Source organism: Solea senegalensis, linkage group LG11 (assembly GCF_019176455.1).
Source record: "Solea senegalensis isolate Sse05_10M linkage group LG11, IFAPA_SoseM_1, whole genome shotgun sequence".
In the NCBI taxonomy this organism is placed as follows: Eukaryota; Metazoa; Chordata; class Actinopteri; order Pleuronectiformes; family Soleidae; genus Solea; species Solea senegalensis.
In genome coordinates this window covers 5,114,341-5,126,506 of record NC_058031.1, presented here as the reverse complement: position 1 = coordinate 5,126,506, position 12,166 = coordinate 5,114,341, and the positions used below count along the sequence as shown (strand labels likewise).

The 12,166-nt window shown below is 38.8% G+C and overlaps 1 protein-coding gene across 1 annotated transcript; it reads right to left on the bottom strand.

The window, feature by feature from the left end:
- Window positions 1–270: 270 nt before the first annotated feature.
- On the bottom strand, window positions 271–11,822 carry plp2b (proteolipid protein 2b). Its single transcript, XM_044038955.1, has 5 exons — window positions 11,406–11,822; window positions 3,933–4,088; window positions 3,743–3,841; window positions 2,269–2,365; window positions 271–1,652 (listed from the first exon to the last, which is right to left on the bottom strand). The coding sequence occupies exons 1-5, from the start codon at window positions 11,502–11,504 to the stop codon at window positions 1,639–1,641; spliced, it is 465 nt and encodes a 154-aa protein (XP_043894890.1). The 5' UTR covers window positions 11,505–11,822; the 3' UTR covers window positions 271–1,638.
- Window positions 11,823–12,166: the final 344 nt, after the last annotated feature.

Genomic DNA, 12,166 nt, shown 5'->3' with positions numbered 1-12,166 from the left:
AAAAGTTTTGTTGAAACATGGCATCCCCTCATCATATTTGAATAACAGTTATGAAGAGAGATGAAACCATATTCTGACAGAGCTACAATCGTGTTCCTACACTTTATGAGGCTCAAGCAGTCCATTTGAAATGTTGAAGTGTAAAAGTCTGCTACCATCTAGTGGCAATCTAAGAGAAGACACATTTACACATAAAGTATCCAGACAGTCACAGTTCGCGATCAAGCCGTTGTTGAGCAAAACTGGATTGTGTAGTATCGACAGATTTTCTTTGCAGTGACAATGGCTTTTATTTCCCCAAAGCATGGCATGCTTTAAATTACAAAATTACAAACTGCAGACTCATGAAAAACCTGTTAGGAAACATCATTGTGGTAACAAGACGGTAACAAGAAGAATGTTTTAGACAGATCATACAGAAAGGGTACAGGAAACAGATACAGAACATACTTATGATTCATAATATGTCATCTATTTGATATTTCTTCAGATGTTTGTTCTTAGTTCATCGGCCCGATAAAACTCAAAAACTTATTATAAAAATTATTTCACAACTGGACTGTAAAAACTAACTATTTAAAAAATATTAGGCACACAAAATGTAAGAGAAAAGAAAAACACAACCTGAGCAATTTTCATGTAATCTCTGCAGTGAAAGGTTTGTATACGGGCATTATGTAAATATTATTTTCAAATAGTTTTCATTCTTTTTTGTTTTCTTAAATCTGAATATTCTGAGTTTATATATTTCTGTTTATTCAACACCTATTTTCTATTTGTCACTGAATATTTGCTGCTATAACACATGAATTTCCAGTGCTGGAGCAATTAAACTTAATCTAATCTTATCTCGCCTGAGAATCAAAGTAGACAGGCGAAAGCAGAGACTCAAATTAGGAACATGTTGACAGTTAATGGACATCTATGGTTGCCAATGATGTGGACTAAACCCTGATTAGTAGAAAAACACCCAAAAAGATTGCTGATACAAGACAGAAGGCCACTTCATGTGTAAAAGATGGAACAGGGTAAGGTAATGGTTAATGTAAATGAGACTTCAAGGCACTGCAACACACAGGAAGTAATGATTAAGTAACAGCAGGAAATGTTTAAAACATTGTGAAAACTCAAGATACCAAACTGAAGAGGAGCATAATTATGTTCAACCATTTCTAAACCACCCATTCATGTGTCTATTACACCTTTTAGTTCAGGTGACACGGTTACGACTTAATACAGCAGTGTGTTAACAGGAGACATGTATCAGACAAGCTCCACGACATCAAATTAAGTTTTACACTGTATCGTTTACAGTTTCCCTTTTCTTTTCTTTTTTTTTTTAAATCAGTGGTACGTTGAGGTTGGACTAAAAGTGTCTGAGAGGGTTTCCTCGTGTGGTAGACGGGGTTATGTCTGACACTCACGTTTGGCTATGTCATCCTTCCATCAGACACGGCCTTAAAAACAAATCTCTCATCTGCTCAAACCTTTCAGTGGCATTGAAAAAAAACAAAAAAACTGTGATCCATTTGTTTTTACTGTCCATCGTTTCCTCTGCTCCACCCTTCTGTTAAAATCGCCACAAAATATCTTCTCAGTCCTCCTCAATGTTCTTGACACAAGTGCACGCGTCTGTGTTTAAACTGAGTCATCTGCAATAAAGAAACAATCAGAAATTGAGGAAAACAAACATCTTGTTCGTATAGTAAAGTATGTTGTTGTCCTACATAACAAAATATACACTTGCTGTACAGTTAATTATGTGAATAATGTTCAGGCTCCTTAGACACAGCATGCTCATCAACACTAGGGCTGAATCTAATTGCGATTACTTTTGACTGAAACTGAAACGTTTCCACCAGGGATTTTACTGTAAGACTCCACCTCTAGCAAAAATCCAGCTTGTATCTTCATATGAAAATAATATGTTCTAATGATCACTAATCTCAGTCTGTTTGACATTTGTAACTGAAAACTGTGAATGCAGAGAGCAAGAACAAACGTAGAGCAATGAATCAGTTATTAAACATATTTTCCTGATCATTCTAAAGTTGTTATGATGTAAATAAGTTGTTTAATGTAAAATGCAAAACAGAGACAAGTGGATCTCCTGCTAGATGTATTGATCAACTTAAAAGGAAACTATTCGGTGCATCAGTGCGACCAAGGAAAGACATTTTGTCACACTCCAGAGATTTTTGGTCACACTCTAGAGTGCTGTTGTGTGTTGATGAGTGTGTGATGTAAATATGCATGTGTTGTTCTTACGGGTGGGAGCTGGATTGTGCTGCCTGCTGCTCTTGATTTGCATGTAGATGGTGTAAGTGTCGTAAGCAAACAACAGACCAGCGATCAAACCAAACACCTAAAAAACAAAAAAGACAAGGTAGATTCAGAATCACAGTAATAATCAATCAATCACACAAAACACAACATTCTGGCATAATATATTACATGTGACACACAATAAGCAAGTGAAGACTGCAAGACCTTGAAAATGTCAGAATCTCTCTCGGACTTGAGAGTGGAATAAACGACAAAACTGTCTGGGATGGTGTGTAATGGAATATAAGCACAACAGTCACTGCAGGGCAACGTTGTGATGCCTTCATCCCCAAGTACATGTGGTGTATAAACAAAAGATCAAGGCATAAACTGGCACAGGCTGCAATAGTGAATGTGATTGTCAACAGAACTCAACAATAGTATAAGTAATAGTAATAATACAAAAATCTTTCTTCAATATCGATATTTCAAAGGTATACATATACTGTATATAATATGTATGGACTGTGCAAACATACTCTGAGAAAGGACACATAATTGCAGTGGATGTTTTGCTTAGGATGTGTAAAATGTTTCTGTCCATACAGAAGTTAAAAACTGCAGTTATATGTGTTGTCATCTTTCACTCAGGCGTAAAACTCAAGTCTATAATTATCTGACATTTGTCTCGATTATAATAAATATCGACTAATGTGAAACATTTTTATTGTGATATTTCCAGCCGTATGCATCATCCAGCCATTCCTGGAACCATATAAGCAACAATGTGTCGGTTTTCCTTCCTTTTAGTTAGAAGCTACTCTTGTGTCCTGTCAGATGCGTTGCAACACTACAAGGTGTTGCAACTAAAAGTACATCCTCTTTAGCTATGATACAACCTAACATGTCATATCTCTTATGTTAGCCCATGAAGAGAAGTAGTCAAGCTTCTAAACCACTTAGACCAAAGGATCTACAGTGACTGATTTCAAGTCAAATTTAGGAAGCATTTTTAAAATCTAGTAAGAAAAAAAACAATGTGTACCCATCCCCTTAATCAGATGATGTACATTACCAGAAATGTAACCACTGTGGTGGTTTGACTAAAGTACTGTACAGTAAAACGTTTTTTTTACCAAATAAAGTCATAACATATTTCTTGTCTTTGATGCATGAAAATGAAATGTGTCTCAGACAGACAAAAAAAGATCCTTGGCTGGTATTTGACATTCTTTGGCAAAAGGTCAGATCAGAACAGTTTGAGGCTGAAATTTACTCAGATTTCAATGCTGACTGACTGCTTTCACTCAATTAGGGTGTTGATTATACTATAAACAAACAACTGACTGCAGCATCTCACCCATGACGTAATTAACTAGTTTCCACATTTGCAGTTCAAGTAATTTGTAATTGTGACAACAAGCAGCAAAACTCTTCCGTTGAAAACTCACGGCTGAGTCACAGCGGCTTCACTTACCCCGCCTGCGATACGAGCGCCGTCCCCGGCTCCGCCAATGACACAAATCAGAGAGGTGATGATGTAAAGGAGGGCACCGACACCAGCGCGGAAAAGATCCTGTGCAAAAAGAAGCAGAGGAAGGTGAAGACCTGTGCAACCGTGCACAGACGTGTGTGTGTGTTGGTGTTAAATCACATAGTTAACTCACAGTCCAGAGCCAGTTGACCACTAGGATCTGCTTGTCCAGCTCCATCATGAAGATGCCAAAGAAAATCATGGAGAAGATCATCTCACAGATGGCCACAGCAGAGTATCCTCCGTACAGAGACGCGGCATAGCAGATGAGGATGATTAAACTGAGGAGCTGAGAGCGATAGGGGGAGGTGGGGAAAAAATCAAGAGATTTTGTTATGCTAGAAAACTACACTCTACTACACTTCACAGGTTACTTGGGTGAAAACTGATGAGATGTTTTAATCTGAGGATGAAGGTTCATCTCAGTGCTCAGTTAGAGAAAAGGAGCTTTGTCCACTCAACAGTCACAGTCAGTCGGATTGTCAGTCAGACAATAATTCATTCAAACCCAACATTGTTCAATCAATCATAAAAACATTGGTCTTCTATGCCAGGAAAAAATATTGTCTATACTCATGAGCAGATAGTATTGCACTCGAGTCAAATAGCACTCTGTCAGACTATGACAGCCTGCTTTCTTATTAGATTTATACTCAAGTGTTTGTTCCACCCTTTTCATATGAGGGGGGAAAGAAAGTTTGTGCATTCTTCTCAGTCCATTCCACTGGAAATCTGCCAATGTGGAGAAGTCATAAAAGTAGGCAGCCTACGCCTCAGAAGCCTGCTGTTGTATGTAGTCATGGGACAATATAAACATTGCCTACCACCATCATCCTGACCAAAATCATTGCAATTCACTATATTATTGCCATGGTTGAAAAAGAAAAAAAAATGTTTTTACATTCTTAAACTTAAACAGATCGAAACATCGACTATGCGTCACTTTTTTGTGTGAAATAATAAGTCACGAGGGAAGACACTGCTCCCCATTGCAGCATGTTAATAAATAAATCACAAGGACTGTATGTTAGTGAGTTAGAAAGGATTTTCTAGTCACTCGCATGAAATAATAATGTTTGTCTCCATTCACGATCACAATAGAAATTCACCACAATTAACGTATTGTATGTGCTGTTTATCACGATGAGCAATAATATCCCATACTGTCCCATCACTAGCAATACTGGTTAGTTCCTTCTTTTCTCTGTAAACAGACCCATCTTCAAAGCAAGACTTTTGAGATTATGGTCCACTTTGATCTTGATCTGATTACATGTCAGCCATATTTCATCCCACTTTCTACCACAACCTAAAGATGTTTGCTGGATCTACAATCAGATCTGTGTCATGGCTATGAAAACTGAGATGACCTTTGCTTTGAAACATGGTCCATTACCATACAGCCAGCCAATTACGGTAAATTCTAGCCATAATGTCAAATACACAATGGCATTAAAATGGTGACTGACTCATTCCTTGGCAGAAAGTGTATCAAGAATTCATTCCCTCACACCATTACAGTAGCACCACTAACTTGGGCTGTTGATCTAAAGCAGGTAGGATCCATAGATTAACGCTGTTGTCATTATGACATTTTGATCATTCAACAACTTTATGTAGCGAAGACAGCAACAGCAAACTCAGGAGCAAGAGAGAGGTGGGGCTATGACATCACCGTCCGCCCAAAGTAGGGTAGCGTACTGGTTGTATGCACAAAAACGCAAAGGTAGCATTTTGAGATTTCCCGGTTCACTTAGATTTCAGTTTTTCACACATCCTGCAATTTAAGTCTACGGTGGGTAAAAAGGGGAGTGAACTTACTGTTTCTGATGCCAGTACGAAGCCTTTCGGTGTTTTCACATAACTTTTGAACTGCTCCCGGGAATAAACAACGAACCTGGGCCTGGCTGTATCAGTCATTGCAGCTGTATCAGACATTTTGGTTATATCGGACAGTTCGGTTAGATCAGCCATTTCGGTTAGATCAGCCATTCCAGTTATATCAGCCAACTCAGTTGAATCATCCATTTTGTGTGACAACATATGGACACCGAGTAATTTTAGAACTGCTGCTTGCGCTCAAACTAACTGGAAGTTATTTTTTCAAATGGTGGGTTGAATCAACTTCACCGATTAAAAAAAATCTTGGTGTAATATCGTGTTGGTCTCAGCAGCGTCACAGGAAAACTCTTGTGTTCAGTTTGAGGGAAGAGGAGAGGAGCCAGGAAGGTGCTCGTGGAGCATTTACTGCGCTGCCAAACTCACAAGCGCCTTGGAAATTCCACAAACTCACTTTCAGCTAGTGTATATTTCTCCGCACCTCAGAGGTTAGTCTATGCTACCCTATGACCAAATGTTTATCACCAGTGCTCTTTTCAATGAAATCCTGAAGACAGTTAGAATGTGAACAATCGACGTATACACATGTTAAAAGACATTAAAGAGACCAATATGGAATACTTTAAAGTAATACATGAAAGCAAATGATGTCACTTTGGTTACTCTATTTATGGAAATTGAATTGCTTTGTCATATGGTGCATTACCATGCAGCCACTTGATTATAGTCACTTCTGGACATAATCTCAGAACCGTGATGGCAATAAAATGATGACCAACTGTTATTAAGTGGATGGTCCAAAGTCCAAAGTGTCAAGAAATGCGACATAATGCTGCTACAGCTCACGAAACAGAGGGTTTGGAACAGTGGTCAACAGAGCTAAATGCTGAACGCAGAGAACCAACACAAACTCAGAGGAGCGAATCAAAGACAAAATATTTTCTGATCATTTTACCGAAGGTTTTAATGTAAATAGAGACATGAAGTGAGACAAGTGCAGCCTCTGCTCTGTCAAGTGCACTGCTGTGAGTGTGTCAGACATGCCCTCCTCTGTCTGCAACTCTGACACTGAGACTCAATTAGGACTTGGGCAAGACCTTTAACATCTATCTATAAATGCAAGGGACGTCCGTCCGTCTGTCTGTTAATAGTACGACTATGCAGGTCGCTTGACAGGCTTTGAACTTGGCAGGTGACTTCCTAAGGGCACCAGTGTGTGCATTGCCAACTTTGACATGGTTTGGATAAGAAATACAAGATACGTCGGTAATAATTTAAAAAAATAGGCCAATTGTGACTATTCATAATATCTTTGAAGAAAACAATAACATGTATTTCTGATTTAGAATCTTTAGAAACTCTACCTCGACTAAGACGACAACGACAAAAAAAAAACAAAAAAAACGTATACATCGCACTTATGACTAGCACTTCATAGTTTGGCTTACTTGAAGCTCTTATTTGTACCTAAATGTTTAAATGCACTTTTAATTGTGCATTTAAACATGCACTTTTAATTGTAAGTCGCTTTGGATAAAAGCGTCTGCTAAATGACATGTAATGTAATGTAATGTAATGTAATGTAATGTAATAAAAATGTTCAGTTTCTTTGAGAGCTAGGCCAGAGTAGTAGCATAATGTGCCATTTTCTTTACCTTGGTTTCCCCTTTAAACATGCAAAGGGTCTGCAAGAAGGATCTGCTTGCATTAACATACTGGTGTCATTTTGTGTAAATATTGTGAGGTTCGTTGTAGGCAATATTGCTTAGCCCTTGTTACAGGTCTAATACAATATTATGTTTTTCTCACTAATATATCATTGAATTTGTACATTGACCCATTCATCCAACCTAGCATTTCACTGTACATTGTACATAAAAATCAGGTGTTCTGAAACATTTCTCTGCATTGTTTTTCTGGGACGAGTAAAATTAAATTAATCATTACACAACACTAACCACATCAATCATGTCTATTGGTATTTTAAAAAGCACATTTTGCACATTGCAGTGTTTTATTCTCAGACACAGACCACCTGGAAGCAAGTGTCAAATCACGATGGTCTATATGATACACACATGATGTAACTGACTCGACACTAACCCTACATCTGTCACTGCTGCTTCCCCTCCCCTAAACGGCAACTGTTACACAAACACGCAGCCGTCCAGTTTGATGCATCAGTAGTTCATGTGTTCTTGAGACAGGCACAGACTGCCTCTGTAGAGTAGCGTGGCGGTCGAGGCCAAGGTCTGAGACAAAAGGGGCTTTATTAAGACCAGAGGGGCCGTCACTCAGACGAACACCCACTGCATGGATCCCTGAGAACAAGAAAGGCTCTGAGATGTTGACACTCCTATGTTTTTCACACAGCAGTGGATCTGTTTGCATGGGGTCAGTGTTTAAAGATCTCAACTAGGATCCATTCATATCTGTATAATGCGCAACTCTTTTAAACTGACTGGAGGTTAAATTGTTTGGAATGGTTGGCTAATTATAGTGAGAGGCAACACGAGAGCCAGGATGTAGTCTGTTGTGCAGAGACACACAAAATAGTAATGGTTGCTAGGGAAGTCACGTACATTTTAGGGGCTTTTTTTTGCACTTGCTGTGGGCGCACTAACGTCTACAACATGCATGTTGAGAGCAAAATGGAACTTTGAAAATCATTTCATCACTCTTCTTTTATTCCTCATCTTTCCTCAATGAACTCTTCTTCCACATTTTACTCGAAAGCCTCTTTCACAATAACAGTAGAGGGTTTTTTTTTTTTACTGGGTGATCCCTCTTAAAAGAAGTGATTACAACAACTCCCATTGCCAGTGGTTGGTCTGTCCTGTGGTGTTTTTTCCCCACCCTGGTTCACACATGCATGAATGTGTCACATCAAAAACACACTGGGGAAAAAAAGCAAGAAGAACAAGTGGGAGGGAGGAGAAAACAATAACACCACAAAGGAGCAAGGTGACAATGGCGGTTACTTTTTTGAATCTTATACTTCAAACTCAATAGTGAGTGAAAGATTGTAAGGTGGTAATGGCTATACTAATGTCTTACTTAGCATTGCACACATTACAGCTGATCAAATAGTAATGTTGATCAAAGAAAGAAAGTGAAGAAAGTGTGTAGTCCTTTGACCTGAACATGAATGGCAGATTAGGGCTACAACTACCGATTATTCTAATAACCAATTAATCTGTTGATTTTCTCAATTAATTGAGTACTTGTTTGCTCCATAAAATGTTAGAAAATGTTGAAACATTTTGATCAGTGTTCTCCAGACCTCGTAATGGTGACGTTCTCAAATGTCTTGTTTAGACCACAAACCAACATTAATCAGTTTCAATGATTTCTTTGTTATATGGAAATAAACCAGTTAATATATTCACATTTAAGAAGAAAAAAACACCAAACGCCTGTTTCAACTTGTGATAAAGCATGTCATTTGGACCAATGGAGTATAATGAAGGATTACTTGTAGTCATTAGACAATGGGATCACTCCATATCCTTAAGATTAAAAGCACGCAATGCTAACGTGAAAGATCATCTGAGTGCATGACTCATTACTGACTACTACTCACTACTGGCTTAAGATGTAACACATGGCAATCTGCTGTAGATGGGTGTGGCTTTGACCTGTATGTTGTTCTGCAGCTTCATGTGCTCAAGTATGGTCATGCCTCTGCCAGGCAGAATAAAGGAAAGGCAAACTATATGAAAACCAGTACGGCATGGAAACCTTACTGTGAAAACCTACTGACAGTGCATATAGTCAAAAATTCTATTTCCCCCCTCAACCTTTAACTTGCAATCATGGCTACTGTGGTTAAAAATCTTATTTCCTATTAGATTTGTTGTAATAAGCTGCAATGACATTTGTCTTCCAGTTTGGTTACACCGGCTTTCTGTCTTCATTGTAAACATTCATTGTCTTCAGATATCCAAAATACCGATGACTTCCTTTAAAGCCCTGACTGGGAGGAAACGACACACTAATGTGTGTATCTTTGAATGGCACACCAGAGATGTGTGCTAAGCAATTCACACATTCCTTGTTCCTGAGGCCAAACTTCACACACAGCCTGGAATTTCCATTACATCCAAAAAGAAAAAAATACTTTTACAGTGGGTGGACCACTGACCACCAACATCTGACAGCCTGCTCTATAATGGCCTTGTTGAGTTATGAGAACAAGGCTTTTCATCACTGATACAAAAAAGCTTCCCTTGCTTTTAGAAACAAGTGAACCTTGTAGTGCAGTAACATTTTCAGTAGTCCACACTTTACTGTGAGGTATGCCGCAGTAGATGTGCATGGTGAGACAGGCCAGATATGAACTTGCACAAAGGTAGAAGTGTTTAAATCATTTACATAAGTAAACCTAGGCTTATTTTATTAAACATACTTCAGCAATTACTTCAAAAAGAAAGAAGGTATTTATTAATAAGACTCATTATGGCACCATTATTCCTGAAATAGTGTTTCCCAACCCTGGCATATATCACTGGTACCAGGCCTGAGCTGAACTGGGTTGCAAAAACCAGTAGGATGCAAGCCCTGAAAAATTCAAACTTTTTTTAATGAGTGCTCAACTATAACAATGCTCCACAGCACGCTGTGTGTTAAATCTGGTGTGCCTGTCATCCACACAAACACACACTATGACCACACAGTATAGGCTGAGTGCTTAATATGCTTTCTTAACATGACATCAGGGGCAGAGTACTATCAAATCATGACCTATTACTGATGTCAGAATATTGCTCATGGGACTGATTATCAGCTCTGTAGTGTCCCATCTCCTCTCCCTCACATAATCTCAGTCCATACATGTAATAAAGTAAAAAGTACAAACCGTTCTTGTTAAAATGTAGTGGGAAAACAGGCACAAATGTATTAAGCTAAGTACAAATACCCGAAACTATACCCGAGAACACTGTCCTTGAAGTGATTACAGTTAGGATATGTAAGGTAAGAAGGGTGGGTGTAAATAAGCTTTAGCCTCAGCCTAAGTGTCCAATGAGAAATAATTGTTATTTTGGTTTCCATAGTTTGCTGTGTCTATTGACACTGAGCCGAACATAAATAATAAATAGCATTGCCATAATCAAGGCAATCAAGTGAGAATTCTGGTCATGGACAATATAAATAAAAATGGTTTCCATAAAGGATGTGGTTGCACTTTGACGCAACTCACTCAACATAGACACAAAGGTGTAGTTGTGGTCTTTCTGTTTCCTCCTGTGTGCCAGATGTTCAAAAAAAAGTGACTTAATGATGATTCAGACATACAGTATATTGCATTTTCTTGTCACCATATTTGGGGCCACATGGCTTCACTTCTCTGCCTACAAATAGTATACAGTCCGTGGTAACGAGCAGGAGCAGAGAGGGGGCGACGCCTGACAACGGTTAACCCATATAAACTGTCATCTGCCATTTAGGTTCAGCATTTGGCTCTTTGATGCCAAATGAGAAGAGAGTGGAGCTCATGTGACAGGTGAGAAACCCTTAACCCCTGCTCATGACCCCTCAACCCCCCCTAGATCACATGCTTTCCGTTCCCCTGATGGCCACACACTCCTGCCTTAAAATGAGTCAAATATCCCTTAACCCTAAATACGAGGGGAAACAGATTAGAGCATGGTTTTTAAACAGCATGGGGAATTAATAATCAATGCATAAAACATCTACATCGCTACTTAAGCAAATGTAAAACATTAGTAAAAAGCTACACAGTAGGTGAAAAGGTGAGTGAACTTACTATTTCTGTTGCCAGTATAATCCCTTTCTGGGTCTTCACGTAACTTTTCAGCTTCTCCACACAGTTAGCGGCGGAGCTGGACGCGGTTGTATCGGCCATTTCTGTAACAACCTGTATCAACAACCTTGTTATATGCACGTACAGCGAGTGAGTTGTTGTTGTTTTAGAGCCTGAACTCCACCAAAATAAAAATTGTCTCGAGATGGAAATTCAAATGTTAACGGTCGCAATGTTTTTTTAAACCGACCGCTGCTGCTGTTGCTCCCGCTCAAGCTGGCGAGAAGTTCTTTCGGTTGAATCGACTTCTCCGAGTCTTAAAAAAAAAACCTGGTTGATGTGAGTGAGTCAGTCAGAGCCACAGCAAACTCCACGGAAAAACTCTTGCTTTCAGTGTGTGGTGGAGGAGGAGTGAGGAGGTGACAGTGGGGCGTTGGCCTCGCCACAGTTGAGCTGCTGCGTTCAAGAGCAGCTCAGAAATTCTACAACTCTACATACTCATGTGAATACTTCACTGTCCACTATGGAACTGAACATTTTAAAAGAAAACATTTTTGTTTATATCAGTGTTGTATAAAGTACCTACAAGGGATACTTTAGTAAAAGTACAAGTATCTTACCAGAAAATGACTTTGGTAGAAGTTGAAGTCACCTTTTAGAAGATTACTGAAGTAAAAGTCTTAAAGTGTATGACATTTACTGTACTTAAGTATCAAAAGTAATTTTGTGGCATAAAATGCACTTAAACTTTAGAAGTAAAAGTA